Below are 20,146 nucleotides of genomic sequence, written 5' to 3' on the forward strand. Positions count from 1 at the left end.
AGTCTTTTAGTCTGCATTGGTATTTATTGATTATTTATTGTTGATTATTTAAATGCATTTATTCGTAGTTGCATTCAATAGTCCTGTATTTGTGCACTGATTTATTTATATTTGTCACATTGCACTTTGGATGTGGGCTGATGTCTGTGGTAAGCTGCAAATGAATTGCCCATAAGGGACAAATAAAGTTTTCTGAATCTGAATCTGAAACACACAGTACACACTCAAGTACAAACGAAGGTACACACTACACACACAGTACACACAGTACACACTCAAGTACAAACGCAGGTACAAGTACACACACAGCACACACACAGTACACACAGTACACACTGAAGACGAGGGTAGACTCACTGTAAACATCTGTAATGCCTTCCGTTTACTGTCAGTTTTTCATCCTTTTAATTCTGGTTGCATTTTAGTTTTTGTTGTTTTTATACTAATCTGGATTTAACACGTACCAAGTTAAAACAATGGTTTCTATAATTACCAACAGAACCAGGCTGTCTTCCTCAGTATAAAACAGAGTCCACTTCATTTCCCAGTTTAACCCTTAAAGACCCACAACTATTTTTACCACAACTTTCAAATGATTGTTTTTGTCTGAATTAATTTGTCACCATTTACTACGATATTAACCTCTGCATTTTGCATTGTTCAATGAAAATCAGATATTGTCTTTGTGTAAGTTATGTGTATCATGTAGATGTTTAAGTTCAAATTAAATCCAAAGGGTATTAGAGCAAATCAGAAAAAAATTACATCAGTTATATCAGTGGTTTCCAACTTTTTTGTTTTACTCCTGACCCCATTTTAACATCACAAATTTCTGATGACTCCAGACATTCAAAATGGAGAATTTTTTTCTTTTGCTAAAATTAATTTGCTTTTGATCATGTAATAGTTTGTTATACTATGTTGCAAATAAAAGTTAATGTTAGAGGACATTTAGTCTATATAATGTATATTATTGTGGATGGAGGCAGTAAACCCAGGTGTAGATTACTGCACAAAGGGAGAATGTGATTTTCCTTGGTCAGGATCTGTCCAGTCAGTCCAGCTGTGATTTACAAGGAGGACAATTAATACTGAACAAACAAGAACTGAAACTATGAATTATGAAAGAGCTGCAGCATCTGAAACTGACCACAGTGAACATTTGACAGATAAACAGAACCACAGTGCTGCAGTTTCACAACCACAGTTTGTCTGTTATGGATTAGGATTGTCTCTGTCAACTCACCATATATTTTTATTAGTGAGGTTTTTGTTTTTTTAATCAATTACTAGAAATTTCGGGTGACCCAATTTGAATTCCAGGCGACCCCACATGGGGTCCTGACCCCACGGTTGAAAAACCTGAGTTATATTATTAACTGAACATACCCCAGTGTGTCCATCCACTATCACTGATTATTATCACCACTTACTCGAATATTATGCTCTGATGACCATGAAAAGATGAAGAACTGTATTTGACACCAATTATTGACATGGATTGATAGGATTAGTGGATCAACAGGAATTAAACAGTTTAAATCAGGAGATGGTTTAGGTTAAAGGTGGACGTTTGGGTCTGTAAGGGTTAAAGGTGGACGTTTGGGTCTGTAAGGGTTAAAGGTGGACGTTTGGGTCTGTAAGGGTTAAAGGTGGACGTTTGGGTCTGTAAGGGTTAAAGGTGCACGTTTGGGTCTGTAAGGGTTAAAGGTGGACGTTTGGGTCTTTGAGGGTTAAAGGTGGACGTTTGGGTCTGTAAGGGTTAAAGGTGGACGTTTGGGTCTGTAAGGGTTAAAGGTGGACGTTTGGGTCTGTAAGGGTTAAAGGTGGACGTTTGAGTCTGTAAGGGTTAAAGGTGGACGTTTGGGTCTGTAAGGGTTAAAGGTGGACGTTTGGGTCTGTAAGGGTTAAAGGTGGACGTTTGAGTCTGTAAGGGTTAAAGGTGGACGTTTGGGTCTGTAAGGCTTAAAGGTGGACGTTTGGGTCTGTAAGGGTTAAAGGTGCACGTTTGGGTCTTTGAGGGTTAAAGGTGGACGTTTGGGTCTGTAAGGGTTAAAGGTGGACGTTTGGGTCTGTAAGGGTTAAAGGTGGACGTTTGGGTCTGTAAGGGTTAAAGGTGGACGTTTGGGTCTGTAAGGGTTAAAGGTGGACATTTGGGTCTTTGAGGGTTAAAGGTGGACGTTTGGGTCTTTGAAGTTTAAGTTTGACAGTTTCTCCATAGACAGTTTGTACATGCTCATGTGTTTATGTAAATTTTGTGTTGGAGTCTGTTTTCTGCTGGACATTGGTTATTTGTAGACATTAGCTAACTCAGTTTCTAAAGCTAACAACGCTGTCGCTGCAGCTTACATCAGCCTGGGCACTGGTTTCCACATAGAGGAATGAGGTCAGACTTCCTGTAAAAAAAAAAAACAAAAAAAAAAACCTCAAACCTCTTCTGCTCTTCTACAGCAGTAACACAGTGTAATACTCATCATTAGCATGGTAATGGCTAATGTCCAACAAAACAACCAGCCCAGTTTGTTCGGTTTTTGAAGGCATTTCTTCTCGTTAAGTATTTTACCTGGTTTCCGTGTTCTTACATATTTTTTGTTTTGTTAGCAACATTTACCCCTTTTTAATTTTTTTTTTACATAATTTTTTAGTTCTGCAGCTATCGATTATTTTCATAATCAATTAATCTATTGATTATTTTCTTCTACTGGATTTGATTAAATGATTATTTGAATGAAAAAAATAGTAAATATGTGAAACAGACGTGTGTGGAAATGACAAAAAACTGGTCCTTTATTTCAGAACCAACTGAAACAACAACCACAAAAAATATAAAAGGAAAAGGAAATATAGAAATAACAAGTGTTCAGAGAACGCAAACCTCCGCTAAGCACCCCAAACGGTGTGCATGTGTGGATCGACTATTGCTTTTTCAACTATGGATGAGCAAAACAATTTTCATAATGATATTACACAAATTGCATTTTTTATGATTTTTTGAAAATGATGCATAAAAAAAAAAACAAAAGTCAACAGAGCGTAACGGAAGAGAAATGGAGTGGAACAATATTTCGTACAAAGTTGAAGCTTGGTACCAGTCATGTGTATGTCCAATTATATTAAGCTCCAATCAGTATTTGTTGAGTTATAATGAAAAATGTGTGGTGAAAGGGATTTTCAATGTTAACTTGAAATGTCCACAGAGTCCACATTCCACAGTGGATGTGGACAATTTTGGGCCAGACATAAGATAGAAATATAAGATATATAAGATATTGTTATAAGCTACAGGTGGATCAAATTGGAGGCTAATTGGAGTCATTTGAGTTTTTTATACATTTTCAAAAATGTCTCAATGATGACAGATGGAAAATTGTAGATGTTGTGACCTTGCTGTGACCTTGAACTTTGGCCTACTTGGCCCAAAATTTAATGGGTTGGTCCCAGGGCCTAGGCCTATCTGTGGGGAAGATTTGGGAAAGATGGGTGGAAGAGTTTTCCTGTAAAGTTGCTAACAAACAAACAAACAAACAAACAAACAAACAAGAGAAGCACTCAGAGAGTGCAGACCTCCGCCAAGACAGATCTGTGCCCCCCCCCCCCCCCCAGTCACCACCAAAATGTAATCATTTTTTCCTTGTGCCAGTATAAACATTTCCTGAAAATTTCATGAAATCCATCCATAACTTTTTTGAGTTATCCTGCTAACAAACAAACAAACACACAAAGCAAAGCGATCACAATACCTCCTGGCGAAGGTAACTACAAAAGCACTCGCAGAGCGCAGACCTCTGCCAAGATAGATCTGCCCCCCCACACCGATCACCACCAAAATTTTATCATTTATTCCTTGAGCCAGTATCAACATTTCCTGAAATTTTCATCCAAATTCGTCCATAAGTTTTTGAGTTATCTTGCACACAGACAGACAGACAGACAAACCAACGCCAGCAAAAACAGAACCTCCTTGGTAGAGGTAATAACACCAACCCTACCAGTCTCCCGTCTGTCTAAGTCTATATGTGTCCAGATGTAAACTGGTCCAGTCCAGTCCAGTCGAGTTCCAGATGTAAACTGGTCCAGTCCAGTTCCATCTGTACCCTCTAATCTGTCAGCTCAGTCTGAAACACATTTGGATCCAACTGACTAACTGAGACCAACTGAACATGGAACCAACATCCAGCTGGGGGTGGGGCCTAGACTCACATGCGTCACAATAAGGGTCCGTGTGAAACATAACAGTGGAACCAATGTTTAACAGCAGAGACATGACGGAAACCAAGGTTCCATTCAGGAAAAATGGAATAGCATAATAGTGAATTAAATTTAAGTGATTTGAGTCGACTAATTGTTTCAGCTCTAATACTTTTCTTTTCTCCACATGTTGTTTTCATTGTCTTGTGGTGTTTACCTTCGTTTTTTTACCTCATCTTGGTGTGTTTTTTTTTTCATTGTATTCATTAATTTCATTAATTTCATTAAATCTTTAAAGGTGGCTAAATTACTCTAACAACAGTGTGGGTGGCCATGGCTCAGGTGGTAGAGTGGGTCACTTATTATTATCCAAGAACCAGTTATTATCATCCAAGAACCGGTTATTATCATCCAAGAACTGGTTATTATCATCCAAGAACCGGTTATTATCATCCAAGAACCGGTTATTATCATCCAAGAACCGGTTATTATCATCCAAGAACCGGTTATTATCATCCAAGAACTGGTTATTATCATCCAAGAACCGGTTATTATCATCCAAGAACCGGTTATTATCATCCAAGAACCGGTTATTATCATCCAAGAACCGGTTATTATCATCCAAGAACCGGTTATTATCATCCAAGAACCGGTTATTATCATCCAAGAACTGGTTATTATCATCCAAGAACCGGTTATTATCATCCAAGAACCGGTTATTATCATCCAAGAACCGGTTATTATCATCCAAGAACCGGTTATTATCATCCAAGAACCGGTTATTATCATCCAAGAACCAGTTAGTATTGTCCAAGAACCAGTTATTATCATCCAGGAACCGGTTATTATCATCCAAGAACCAGTTAGTATTGTCCAAGAACCAGTTATTATCATCCAAGAACCGGTTATTATCATCCAAGAACCAGTTATTATCATCCAAGAACCGGTTATTATCATCCAAGAACCAGTTAGTATTGTCCAAGAACCAGTTATTATCATCCAAGAACCGGTTATTATCATCCAAGAACCGGTTATTATCATCCAAGAACCGGTTATTATCATCCAAGAACCGGTTATTATCATCCAAGAACCAGTTAGTATTGTCCAAGAACCGGTTATTATCATCCAAGAACCGGTTATTATCATCCAAGAACCGGTTATTATCATCCAAGAACCGGTTATTATCATCCAAGAACCGGTTATTATCATCCAAGAACCAGTTAGTATTGTCCAAGAACCAGTTATTATCATCCAAGAACCGGTTATTATCATCCAAGAACCAGTTATTATCATCCAAGAACCGGTTATTATCATCCAAGAACCAGTTATTATCATCCAAGAACCGGTTATTATCATCCAAGAACCAGTTATTATCATCCAAGAACCGGTTATTATCATCCAAGAACCGGTTATTATCATCCAAGAACCAGTTAGTATTGTCCAAGAACCAGTTATTATCATCCAAGAACCAGTTAGTATTGTCCAAGAACCGGTTATTATCATCCAAGAACCGGTTATTATCATCCAAGAACCAGTTAGTATTGTCCAAGAACCGGTTAGGATCCAATTTTTTATTGTTGTCCAATAGCTGAAGGGTTATTGGATGACCCATGACTAGGACAGAGTGGTTCGAATCCCACTCTGTCCTAGGCATGTGCCACTGTGTTCTTGGGCACCCCCCCCTCCCGACACACACACACACACACACACACATACACACACACACACACACACACACACACACACACACACACACACACACCACCACCACCATCTTGTCTCCAGTGTCACTCACACTGGTGGATGAATGGTGGTGGGAGGGACCTCCATCAGTCTGCCCCAGGACAGCTGTGGATACAGATGGAGTTGAACTCCACCAGAGGGAGAATGACAGAGTGAATGAATAATGGATCAATAAAAGAAAAAAAGAGCTATAGAAATGTAATCCATTATTATTATTATTATTATTATTATTATTATTATTATTATTATTATTATTTAAGGGTAAACCTTTACATGAAGGGTATGAAAACCAAGAAACAACAGCCAAGGTTTGAACAGATTAAAGCTCCAACTGGATGAAATGATTCCAAATGTTTCCACTCAGACATATTTTCCCGATCGATGCTTCGGACAGTGTTGGTGTGATCAGTTCTTTGTCTGAGCTGTTGTATCCTGTGTTACTGTTGTGCCTGAAAATGGACTTGAAATATGCTGAAGTGGAACTGGAAACCAGACAAAATTCCTTATCTCTTTGGCAAAAGCCTATTTTAAGAAAAATAACAAGCGTAGTAGCCAGAGGGGGAATGCCTATTGTGTACAGAAAGTCAAATTTCATGAGAATTAGGAAAACCACTTTTCATCTGGGAACGATACATTGTCTGAAATGAGTTTCAGATGGGGGTGCAAGCTCTATACGCATTTTTGAAATAATTAAATCAACCATTGAAAAACATGAAATGAGTTAACATGCTGCACCCAGAGTTGGCCAGATTCATAAACATATGCAATATTCAGACAGATTCAAAATGGACTGAACCTTGTAAAATCCATATATATGTGGATTGTTGATGAAAAAGGTTATTAGTAATTCACTTTTAGGATATATTTACAGTTGAACCACATTAAAACTGATGTCGTTTGGATTGTGTTTTCTCCTCCTCCTCTAAAATAAATAAGTAAAAAGTAAATAAATAAAGTAAATAAATAAATAAATAAGGCTGTGTGTGTTTTCATCTTCTTCTGTTTATGGTTTTATCGATACGTCCAGATGGGTTCACCAGGGGATTATTTAGTGTTTCATCTGTTTAACATGTGATGATGTTTTCATGTTGCAAAGAGATGCAGTGAAGCAGAATATTAATAATGGAAAGCTAAGCAAGAAACCTGAAAATGTCAGGAACAGAAAGTACAGATATTAATGTTCAAATGTAGGAGTAAATGCTGGAAGAGTTCAGATCCCTCCAGACTGGGACTGTTTAGCTGCAGTTGAAGTCACTGTCTTTCGGTGTGTTTTCTAGGTGGTACGATGAAGAAAAGAAGTGTGAGGACTACGTTCCCACGCAGCCGTACTCCTGCAGAATCACCAGAGACCTGTACCTGTTCACGCCCTATGAGATCTGGGTGGAGGCCTCCAACCAGCTTGGCTGGGGGGCCTCGGATGTCCTCACCCTAGACATCCTAGATGTGGGTGAGTCTGCTGACCTTTGACCTTCTTCCATAATGTGCTTGTTTCAGACCCTTAGATCCTGCTGTCAAAGGCCTCAGGCTACATTAGCTGTTTTCAGAGCGCACAGCCCGGTGTCGGAGCCAGTTCCCACACCAGGTACCCTGGGAACTGAAGTGTTTTCCTGTGAACGGCCCAGTTCATACCAGTATACAAGCCCATGACCCGTCACCGACAGACGGCGTTGTTTCACCACCAGAAAAAAAGGCCATATGAAAGTAGATGTGTTTACGGCAGAGAAAACAACAGTCATCGACTACTGGGGGAGGGGGTCTGACAGCTTATATACATTGGATTGGTACTGCAACTGGGATGGGGGGTTGTTACCACCAAGGACCGAAGGACTGGGGGGGGGCTGTGTGCACAGAAACTCACCATTGCCATAATAACATGCTGCTTTATATTGATACTTACTGTAATTTCCGGTCTATAAACTGCTACTTTTGTCCATACGATGTGAACCCGCGGCTCAAAAATGATGTGGCTAATTTATGTTTTCCGGGCTAACGATTGATCTGGCTGACGAAGAAGGAAATAGAGCTGCTGCACGTTAAGCTTGGCATCAGTGAATCGATGGTGAGACATTGGAGACGGGGTGGGTGGGGCTTATAGTCAGGTGCGGCCAATAGTCCGGAAAGTACGGTATACAGACTAATGCCACCCATTTCGGTCTCATTTTTCAAAATTTTATACTGTTTTGAAGAAAATGAAGGTCAGTTAAGTTACCATATGTGGTTCCTTGCTCATAAGTAGCAGGAAAACTAAACATCCAAAAAGTAAATATAAAACATCCAAGAAAAACATGCATAAGGTGAACGAAACCTGTATTTGGTCCCATTAGAACCTTCCTTTGGTCCCATTAGAACCTGTGTTTGATTCCATTAGAACCTTCCTTTGGTCCCATTAGACCCCCATGCATGCATGCTGGTCCAGACCCCTGTCCACATCTACATGACCCCTTTGAACATCATTCCTTACATTAGCTCCATTACTTCATGGAACCAAACAAAGCACAGGTGGACCTTACAGACCCTGGAGACCACATTGGACCTTACAGACCCTGGAGACCACATTGGACCTTACAGACCCTGGAGACCACATTGGACCTTACAGACCCTGGAGACCACATTGGACCTTACAGACCCTGGAGACCACATTGGACCTTACAGACCCTGGAGACCACATTGGACCTTACAGACCCTGGAGACCACATTGGGCCTGAGATTTGGGACTCACTGTCCTACCTGGAACTGTTACTGTCACCGTCTTGTAATGTATGCAGAAATGACCAGAAATAGTCACTTGCCTGATAAATGGTTAAACTGGAAACACGACAAAAGGTGAAATTGCATCTTATTAAAGTTCAGGAAAGAATGGTTTTTGCCACAACAAAAAAGAATTCCAGAAAGTGAAGGGAAACGAGTCTTTATTCTGAAAAGGAAAATAATCCGGTCCCACTTCATTAGGAACGTTGTCTCCCTTTAAGAACATATTTAATGTAATCCAGTTTGTGTTCTACTTCATTTAACAAGTAACTAGTTCGAACAGTGGTTTGCATATCACCCCTGGTCTTTTTTAGGACACCACTTGGACAACTTCAACATTTATATTAAGTCTGTGTATTTTCCGTTGCTTGTAATAAGCACAGCTTGCTTAAATTTGAGCTTTTTTTTTAAGGCCCATTATGGTCTTGTAGTGGTTAGACTTTCATTATATTTATTATCTAGTCAAGCAACATTTGTTTACCCCAACGGCACATTAATTTCCTTGATGTGAGACCATCTTTTCATATTTAAGAATATTTGGTTTCTTTGTAGTTTGGCAGTTTTTGCAGGAAACTAGTTCACAATTTACATCTAATGTTATTCAGAGGAGCAAGAAACAGCAAAAAAGTACGAGGAGAGATGGAGGATGAATGTTAAAAACTGACAAATAAATGATAAAACATCATCCAAAAGAGAGGAGAGAAAACCAAAGACAGTAGAGGGTTTTGTTGGACAGTTTATTAGTCCCTTTTCCATCGGACGTCTGCGCAAAACTTTACCCATATTTACAGAAATGTGTAATGTCGGTTTGTCCATTCAGTCCCAAATGTGCTGATGAGTTTCCTTCTTCTGTTAGATGTCAGTGTCAGTCCTCCCATAAACAGGAACAGAAATCTGTGTTGTTTTGAATCTAGAATGCTCGTTCCCCCTCTATCTCCTACACTGTAAAAAAAACAGTAAAAAAAAACGGTAATATTCTGGCAGCAGGGGTGCCAAAAAAATACTGTTTTATAACGGAAAATAACCATCTCATAAAAATACAGTAATTTTCCATAATTAAAATACAGTTTTTTGTCCTAACTTTACATGACATTTTGCATATTTTTTTGACTTTTTAATGTTTAATAAAGAATATTTACATGTATTAAAACAATCAGATTACACACACACACACACACACACACATATATATATATATATATATGTATATATATATATATATATATATATATATATATATATATATATATATATAATTTTCAATGAGACTCAGTTGTCCAATCCACTGATAAAAACTGTATTTGGACAGTTTATCAGTGCTTATACATGTTATACATTCACAAAAATACATTTATTCAACATTTTTATTGTGAAACCTCCTGTAATTACACAAGATATTTGTCAATTAATAAACAAGTCTGGTTCAACTTACAGAACAAATACTTCTTTTACGGTTAATTGTCAGTAATTTTATCTAATTTTATTTTTATTATTATTATTATTATTTTTTTTTTTTTTTTTACAGTGTTAAACTTTAAATTAACAGTTTAACCTCATAAATAGAAAATAAATATTTGTGAAATTATGATACATTTGCAAATGTATTTTAACTATTTTTCTGTGAAAAAAGAAAAAAATTTCTTTTAAAAAATTAAAATTTTTTGGTTATTCACAATTACAGTTTTTTCATGTTATTTTACATTTGACATGTAAAATCACAGTCTATTTTTGTCATTTCATTGATATTTTCTTGTATCTTAAAAATACAGGAAAAATCTGTAAAATAAACAGTGAAAATTCTGTTAAATTACAGATTTTTTTTTTACAGTGCACTAAATTCTAAAATGATGTGCTTTCCTGGTGTGTCCACCAAAGTTATTATCGTTAACGAAAACTAACGAAATGATGAAAACTAGAATTGAACAAACATTTTCATTAACTGAAATAAATAAAAACCATAATTAAAAGAAAAAACGATCACTAACTGAAACTGTATTATGTGCTTACAAAACTAAAACGTATAAAAATTATGGATAAAATTCCCCTTGTTTTTGTCTTTGTGAATATTGGATTGATATGAAATCGATTCATTTCGCTCTTGCAATTTTAGCTAGCGGCACCATACGACACTTTTTGGTCCGCCACTTGTGTTCACTTGTGGTTTCCAGTCGTCTTCTGGTCCCCACTCTACCTGAAAACATGGAGACTAAAGCAGCAGAGTCCTGTCTGGGATTGATTTGAATATAAGAGAAAAGATATGACAAAAGTAAAATTAATACTAAAACTAAAGTAAAACTAAGCATTTAGAAGAAAACGAAAACTAATAAAAACTAGCAAACCTGCTCTAAAAATGAATTAAAACGTTTGGTTTCATGTTGACATTTTTGATATCCAATTTGGTCTGACCCAGAAGGTCAGTGTATCTTTTGTCAATTGGATTTTCTTTTCGGAAACAAAAGAAAAACTAGTGGTTAATTGAATTTCGTTTTAAAATAGAAGAATTAGAATTGAATTTCAAGGCGTTTTTCTTTTTTGGTGTCAAAACAAATAAACCAAATTTAAAAAATGGATTGATTTTCGTTTTCTCTAATAACAGAAAGGAAAGTTCCTAACTGACAGAAATGGAAAAATGGACCAAAAAAAGCTGGGTTTTTTTTTTTTTCATTTTCTGAGATCGGACGTTGTCATTTTGAAGCAAATAGCGTTAATGCCTCGGTCACAAAGATTCTTACTAATGATGGGTTTGTACGAATCTTCCAGTTTGTATGAAATCAGGAGTTCGTAGACATTCATGGAGGGAGCGTGTCTGTGATGTCCAGATTTCGTACAAACCCATCGTTTGTAAGAATCTTTGTGGCTGAGGCATTAGCGCTCTTTCCTTAAAAATTACAACATCCGGTCTCAGAAAGTGAAAAAAAAAAAAAGGGTATTTTTGGTCCATTTTTCCATTTCTGTCAGGTAGGAACTTTGTTTTTTGTAGTTAGAAAGAGAAAACCAAAATCAATCTCTTTTTTAACACTGAAAAAGGAAAATACATTGAAATTAAATTTAATTTTTTGTATTTAAAATGAAAACATATTCACCACTAGTTTTACTTTTGTTTCTGAAAAGAAAATCCAATTACCAACACACACACTGACCACCCGTTCATTCCTGACTTGTTGGTGTGTTAGTTGAAGCACCTTCTTAGATCGTCTCCCGTGGACCCACTGTATCAGACAAAACAACAAAACCTGGAAGATCTGGACCATTTTCTCAGTTGTCATGTCGTCCTCCTTCAGAGTAACGTGTTTGTTTCCTCTGAATAACACCAAATTCTGCATTATCGCAGAATGCATTAGACAGAATACTAGCAAACCCACGACTGTCCAGAACAACACACCGAGAAGTCAGGAACTAACGGGTCAAACCAAATCAGATACAAAAATGTCAACATGAAGCCCCACATTTGGTCCATTTGATTATTTCCAATTTTTAATTTGTGCATACAATTGAAAGAATGAAATACAACTATTTTTTTTAAACATTTGATTTGTGCCTGAATAATGAAATAATGAGTAATTTTTTCATTTTTTTTCCAATAGTGGATTCTCAGTTGAATATGAAAAGAACTAATGACACACGGATTAACCAGTACTTCGGTCGTTTTTTTTTCCAATTAATCACATTAAAATACGTATCATTTGCATATTTAATCTCTGTGGCAGGTCCTTTCTCAAACACTGTAGAGCAGTGACTGTCCCAGTTCTTTCTAAATGCATGTCTTTTCCTCCTGCAGACTGGACTTTGGCCTGAGTTCTGGACTTTGGCCTGAGCTCTAGACTTTGGCCTGAGTTCTGGACTTTGGCCTGAGTTCTGGACTTTAGCCTGAGCTCTAGACTTTGGCCTGAGTTCTGGACTTTGGCCTGAGCTCTGGATTTTGGCCTGAGTTCTGGACTCTGGACTTTGGCCTGAGTTCTGGACTTTGGCCTGAGTTCGGGACTTTGGCAGACTTTGGCCTGAGTTGTGGACTTTGGCCTGAGTTCTGTAACTTTGGCCAGAGTACTGGAGTTTGGCCTGAGTTGTGGACTTTGGCCTGAGTACTGGACTTTGGCCTGAGTTCTGGACTTTGGCCTGGGTTCTGTAACTTTGGCCTCAGTACTGGACTTTGGTCTGAGTTCTGGACTTTGGCCTGAGTTCTGGACTTTGGCCTGGGTTCTGTAACTTTGGCCTGAGTACTGGACTTTGGCCTGAGTTCTGTAATTTTGGCCTGAGTACTGGAGTTTGGCCTGAGTTCTGTAACTTTGACCTGAGTTCTGGACTTTGGCCTGAGTTCTGGACTTTGGCCTGGGTTCTGTAACTTTGGCCTGAGTTCTGGACTTTGGCCTGAGTTCTGGACTTTGGCCGGAGTTCTGGACTTTGGCCTCGGTTCTGTAACTTTGGTCTGAGTACTGGACTTTGGCCTGAGTTCTGTAACTTTGGCCTGAGTACTGGACTTTGGTCTGAGTTGTGGACTTTGGTCTGAGTTGTGGACTTTGGTCTGAGTTGTGGACTTTGGCCTGAGTTCTGGACTTTGGTCTGAGTTGTGGACTTTGGCCTGAGTTCTGGACTTTGGTCTGAGTTCTGGACTTTGGCCTGAGTTCTGGACTTTGGCCTGAGTTCTGGACTTTGGCCTGGGTTCTGTAGCTTTGATCTCTGGTGATGTTCTTCACACTGATACGACCTGAGCTCTGTTCCCTTTTAAAGCTTTGTTCTGGGCCTGTTGCATTAGCTTAGCATGGTTTAAGCAAATGGAGCGTGCAATAAGATGACATTTTTTGTCTTTTCTCTCCGCCCCCCCCCCCCCCCAAAAAAAAAAACACACACACACACGTATGCACATGTGCACACCTGGCGAGGTGTAGGTGTGTGCGGTGAACGGAAACGCCCACTCTTTTGATGAGCTCATTTTGTCTTTCCTCATGCTCAGTGGACACGCACACACAAAACAACCCCCTACCCCCCCCCCCCCCCCCCCCCCTTTTATGTGGTGTTGGAATGTTCCAGACTGATCCTTTCACTTAATCCGGTCTCTAGTCAGCTGCACAGAGCCCCGAGGCTGAAGGAGTTCAGGCTTTGAGGCTTTGAGACTTGGACCTGAAATAACACAACGTGATTAGCTGGGAAATCTTCACCTGGTTCACTTCTTACACGCTACGGTGTCGGCAGAACGTACGCAGACAAAACACTATAGAGTTTCACAAACCAACGTGTCATGAGCGGCGAAAACAAGTGTCCGTCAAACTGTAATCTGTTGGCTTTCTATAACGTACGCAGGCAGACACACACACCTGTTTACACAGCCCCGAGGCAGGGACCAGCCCGGCAACCGGCGGGCGGAGGGGCGTGGCGGAGGGGCGGGGCTTCTGGCCTCGGCGTGGGCGTCGGTTTCATCGGGGCTGCCCTGGCCGTTACCACAACAGGTCATAAAACACAACAGCCGCACCTGCGTCGAAGCCTGTGAGTCACGACCGTCACGTCCAATCAGTTATGGCGTCACGGCGGAAACACCTCCAGGTTCTACATTCCACAGTCACACAGAACGCAGAGAACCCAGACTGGTGGAAGAGTGTGTTCAGGTGCATTTAGGTACGCGTATTAACATATGTGAAATATGTTAATAGGTACGTTTGTTTCTAACGTTGTCATGCGTCACTGCCGTCGTACTTCCATGTGTCCAGTGCGTTGGAATGAGCGTTTTTCAGTCAGTCCAACAGAGGGCGCCGTTCCTAACAAGGTTCGAATAGTTTTGGATTTTTACCTCCGCCAGGAGGTATTGGGGTCTTTGTGCTTTGTGTGTTTGTTTGTTTGTTAGAAACTTTACGGGAAAACTCTTCCACCCATCTTTCCCAAATCTTCCCCACAGATAGGCCTAGGCCCTGGGACCAACCCATTAAATTTTGGTCCCAGTCGGCCAAAGTTCAAGGTCACAGCAAGGTCACAATGTCTACAATTCTCCTATCTCTCATCATTGAGCAATTTTACAAAATTCATAAAAATATTCCAAACGACTCCGATTAGCCTCCAATTTGATCCACCCGTAGCTTAGAACAGTATCTTGTATCTGGCCCAAAACTGTCCACATCCACTGTGGAATGTGGACTCTGTGGACATTTCCATTTAACATTGAAAATCCCATTTACCACACATTTTTCATTCTAACTCAACAAATATTGATGTGAATTTAATATAATTGGACAGACACATGACTGGTACCAAGCCTCAACTTTGTACGAAATATTGTTCCGCTCCATTTCTCTTCCGTTACGCTCTGTCGACTTTTGTTATTTTGTATGCACCATTTTCAAAAAATCATAAAAAATGCAATTCTTGAAATATCATTATGCAGTTTGTTTTGCACATCCATAAACATATGTTCTATGACATAAGTTCCGGTTTTTGCTCTTCAACAAAAATTATGGAAGCAGTTACACAGGGAATTTGTCCCAATTCATTTCCTCTTACATTCAAATGCTAACTAAGAACTCGAAAATGACACCAGTTAGCTAAAACAGTTACATTATCGACATATAGGAACTTGTGTATATCAGCTTTCATATGGCACCATTTTTGTTGGCCTCGGAAGACCTAGGAGAAGTTCTTTCCACTTCGGGTATTGGACGACCTGCTCTACCACCTGAGCCACAGTTTGATTCTTATTTGGATCATCTGCACACATATTTCATTTTAGTTCAAATAAGTCTTTAAATACTTTTTCAAGTAGGTTGGTACTAGGATGTGTGGGTCTTTTATCGTCATTCTTTTTTTTAGCAAAATCACCCATGAATTTTATCTGAACTACCATATTTTAGTTCATGGAGAGTCTCAGTGCCTTAAAAGTGGCGTCTCAAACTCATTTTCCCTCCGCTGGAGCGTTCCCATCTTCTCCTTTCCCCCTGGGTCGTCTTGTTTGTTTACCGCTAAGGGACGACATTATGAAAAGGAACTGAACTTGATATTGAAACGATCTCAAAAGCCCAAAACAAAACGCAAGGAAAGTTAAAATAATGGTCTGTCACCACATGTTTGTTTATTCGAAAAGATAATTGTTGTCAGATGAAAAAACCTCCCGCTCGCACAAGTCAAACTCTTCAGAAGGCGCTCGGAGACCGCAACCCTCCGCCAACGCCGAACAATCCTTCAACGTGCTGTTGGACATAAAGACATCACTCCTACCGCTGAAATCTGAAGTGAACGGAGTTTTTGACCTCGTAAACATAACCTTAGGATGGAGAAAGAAGCCCTGGAGCCAGGAGTTTTTCCAGTCATGACAAAAATGTTAATGTGGGCCATGTGTCCACCAAGGTAATCCATGAATACTTCCAATAGAAAAGAGTAGTCACAAAGATAGATAGATAGATAGATAGATAGATAGATAGATAGATAGATAGATAGATAGATAGATAGATAGATAGATAGATAGATAGATAGATAGATAGATAGATAGATAGATAGATAGATAGATAGATAGATAGATTTGCCATTTGTACACATTCAGTTACATTGGAATTATTCCTCAGAGGTCTCTCAGAGTACAAGTATAAAAGATTCAAAGATATAATCAGAACAAAAGTCAAAGATAGAAGCAGCATAAAAGTATAAACACAGTGTAAAAACTATTCAAAGACAATAACACGGGGACATGCAATAAATATGTAAAAATAAATACTGTCCACTCAAATCACCCCATTTTGTGTCTAATAAGTGTTTGTATCAGATGTCTGAGTGAAATAGAAATAGATCTTTGGCAGCATTACACCTGGATTTAGCCCAAATCCTTAAGAATGAATGAAACGTGTCATTGAAGGCGTTTCTACTTGTCCAATAAACAGTTAACTGTGTCACAGAATGATGTCAGTTTGATGACACAGACACCGCTGTACAGCCTGAGGACACTGGAAACACGTTAGTCGACTCTAATCAACAGCCTGAGGGGCTGGAAAATGACACCAACATGGAAGTGTTAAAGCAACACCATGGCCCTTCTGCTGGTGGCTCCCCCTACAGTCCATAAACGGTACTGTGTGTACCAGCTGTGGTCCAGTCTGGATCTGAGGAAAACTCACGCATTTACCCAAGAGTCACTGATGAAGCAAAACAATGAATGTGAGTTCAAGCATGAGTTCAGAGCAGGAAAAGTAGACCAGCAGCATTTAGACAAACAGGATGGAGTTATTTATACAAAGAACAGAAACCAGCAAACCTTTATCACATTAACTACGGACTCTAAAACTGATGAAGGAACTGTTGGAAAAACTGAAGAACGAACAGAAACGAAGGAAATGATTGAATCAGACGAACAGAAACAGTTTCAAAACAGAAGAGTTTAGATTAGAATGGATCCAACAGGACCAGGTCCAACAGGACCAGGTCAACCAGTACCAGGTCCAACAGTACCAGGTCCAGGTCTCCTTCCTAGTCCACCAGTACCAGGTCCAACAGCACCAGGTCCAGGTTTCCTTCTTAGTCCATCAGTACCAGGTCCAGGTCTCCTTCCTAGTCCACCAGTACCAGGTCCAGGTCTCCATGGGGGGCATCCCTCCTCCTCTTCCAGTCTCAGCTGGTCCAGTATTCCCTCTAGTCCCTCCTCTTCTTTGGTCCCTGTCAGTCAGTCTTTGTCTTTGTCTTTGTCAAATGTTTCCAGAGGTTTACTGGTACTAGTGCCTGGCCTGTAGAACGTCTGTTACCGAGGCCTCACATTAACCTGCGTTTGTGTTCGATTAGACTGGGTCCAGTAGGGATTAACTTATACGTTCTGCTGTACTCAGTACTCAGTGGCATTTGACATTAGGTTTGTTTCAACAATTTGAATTTATTTATTTATTGCTTGCCAGAGGGCTAGCATAGTGGTCAGTTCATATGTCTGTCTGTCTGTCTGTCTGTCTGTTTGTCTGTCCGTCTGTTTGTCTGTGCTCAAACGGTCACATTTAAAGCATTATTGATATCAAACCATGACCAAATGATTGTCCATATTCTCTAGTCAACCTGATTAGTTTTTGTCACTGATAGGCCAAAGTACAGCTCAGATACAGACCAAAGTACAGCTCAGATATAGGCCAAAGTACAGCTCAGATATAGGCCAAAGTACAGCTCAGATATAGGCCAAAGTACAGCTCAGATACAGACCAAAGTACAGCTCAGATACAGACCAAAGTACAGCTCAGATACAGACCAAAGTACAGCTCAGATACAGACCAAAGTACAGCTCAGATATAGGCCAAAGTACAGCTCAGATACAGACCAAAGTACAGCTCAGATATAGGCCAAAGTACAGCTCAGATACAGACCAAAGTACAGCTCAGATACAGACCAAAGTACAGCTCAGATACAGACCAAAGTACAGCTCAGATACAGACCAAAGTACAGCTCAGATACAGACCAAAGTACAGCTCAGATACAGACCAAAGTACAGCTCAGATATAGGCCAAAGTACAGCTCAGATACAGACCAAAGTACAGCTCAGATATAGGCCAAAGTACAGCTCAGATACAGACCAAAGTACAGCTCAGATACAGACCAAAGTACAGCTCAGATACAGACCAAAGTACAGCTCAGATACAGACCAAAGTACAGCTCAGATACAGACCAAAGTACAGCTCAGATACAGACCAAAGTACAGCTCAGATATAGGCCAAAGTACAGCTCAGATACAGACCAAAGTACAGCTCAGATATAGGCCAAAGTACAGCTCAGATATAGGCCAAAGTACAGCTCAGATATAGGCCAAAGTTGGGCTCAAGTGCCTAATTTGCATATTCAGAAAATGGCTTCTATCTTGAAAACTAAGTCACCTTATATGGTCGACTCATAGGCAGTCAGATATGACCTTTAATTTGGTACCACTTTAGTTAACCTAGGATGACCTAGAAAGGTCAAACACTAGGTTAGGATTTTCAAGATACTTCATTTTTGCCCATAACTCTCTCAGTTTTGCAGATAGAGAAAAATGACTAGTACCACTGTGTGTGAAAAAGTAGGATGTGACATATTTGTTTCCTTTTTTTTGTATCATTTCCTGTTTCAGTTATGTCAGAAAATATCGCTATTTCTTGCACTTTTTTTGTAATTTCCATTCACTTATAACTTTGGAACTGTTTAAGCTTAAACAATACGACTTCTACTACAGTGTTCATCTTGGAAAAGCAGGAAATGGTGTTCTTTTAGTTTTCCTCGATCACTTCTGGTTTCTGAATTTGAACGGTTGAAAGCTTCCATGTGACTGTGTAAATTCACTGAATGACTTCTATCTGTGAAAGGATGCAGATGTCCACTAACAGTATTATCCACTGATCAGAACTCACATCCGGCCTTTCATTTGGTACCACTTTTGTCTACCTTCAATGACCTTGAAAGGTCAAACTCAAGGTCATGATTTTGAAAATACCCAATTTTTGACTGTAACTGCCTCAGTTTAGCTGATAGAGAAAAACCTCTGGTATCAGATTATAAAGTGTGGAAGTATCGGACAAAGTTCTCCTTCAAAGGCCTCTGATAAGACCACTGCCTATGGCACTTACATTTACTTACTTACTTATTTATGTATGTATGTATGTATGTATGTATGTATATATGTATGTATGTATGTATGTATGTATATATGTATGTATGTATGTATGTATATATGTATGTATGTATATATGTATGTATGTATGTATATATGTATGTATATATGTATGTATGTATGTATGTATGTATGTATATATGTATGTATGTATATATGTATATATGTATGTATGTATGTATGTATGTATGTATATATGTATGTATGTATATATGTATATATGTATGTATGTATGTATGTATGTATGTATGTATATATGTATGTATGTATATATGTATGTATGTATGTATGTATGTATATGTATGTATGTATGTATGTATGTATGTATGTATGTATTTCCTCCACCAGGAGGTATTGTGATCATTTTGCTTTATGTGTTTGTTTGTTTGTTTGCAACTTTAGGGGAAAACTATTCCAACCATCTTTACCACATCGTACCCACAGATAGGCCTCTCTGAGATGAACCCATTACATTTTGGTCCCAGTAGGCCAAAGTTCAAGGTCACAGCAAGGTCACAAAATCTACAATTTTCCTATCTGTCATCATTGAGCAATTTTACAAAATTCATAAAAAATTCAAAACGACTCCGATTATCCTCCAATTTGATCCACCTGTAGCTTAGAAGAATATCTTGTATCTGGCTCAAAATTGTCCACATCCACTGTGGAATGTGGACTCTGTGGACATTTACATTTAACATTGAAAATCCCATTTACCACACATTTTTCATTCTAACTCAACAAATATTGATGTGAATTGAATCTAATTGGACAGACACATGACTGGGACCAAGCTTCAACATTTTCTGCTGTATGGAACAACCTGGAAACTGTTGAATTTAAACAGAAATAGTTGATGCACACATGCACACTGTTCGGGGTGTTCTC

General features: G+C 39.0%; 1 protein-coding gene across 4 annotated transcripts in view; it reads left to right on the plus strand.

Annotated features, from left to right (window-relative positions):
• crlf1a (cytokine receptor-like factor 1a) overlaps positions 1 to 20,146 on the plus strand; it is an 88,032-nt gene that overhangs the window by 42,560 nt on the left and 25,326 nt on the right. For all 4 annotated transcript variants that reach the window (XM_030127571.1, XM_030127572.1, XM_030127568.1 and 1 more), the window contains exon 4: positions 7,209 to 7,378. In XM_030127571.1, coding sequence (XP_029983431.1) covers positions 7,209 to 7,378 — 170 coding nt within the window. The remainder of the gene's footprint in view (positions 1 to 7,208; positions 7,379 to 20,146) is intronic.

This window comes from Sphaeramia orbicularis, chromosome 22, assembly GCF_902148855.1.
Source record: "Sphaeramia orbicularis chromosome 22, fSphaOr1.1, whole genome shotgun sequence".
Lineage (NCBI taxonomy): Eukaryota > Metazoa > Chordata > Actinopteri > Kurtiformes > Apogonidae > Sphaeramia > Sphaeramia orbicularis.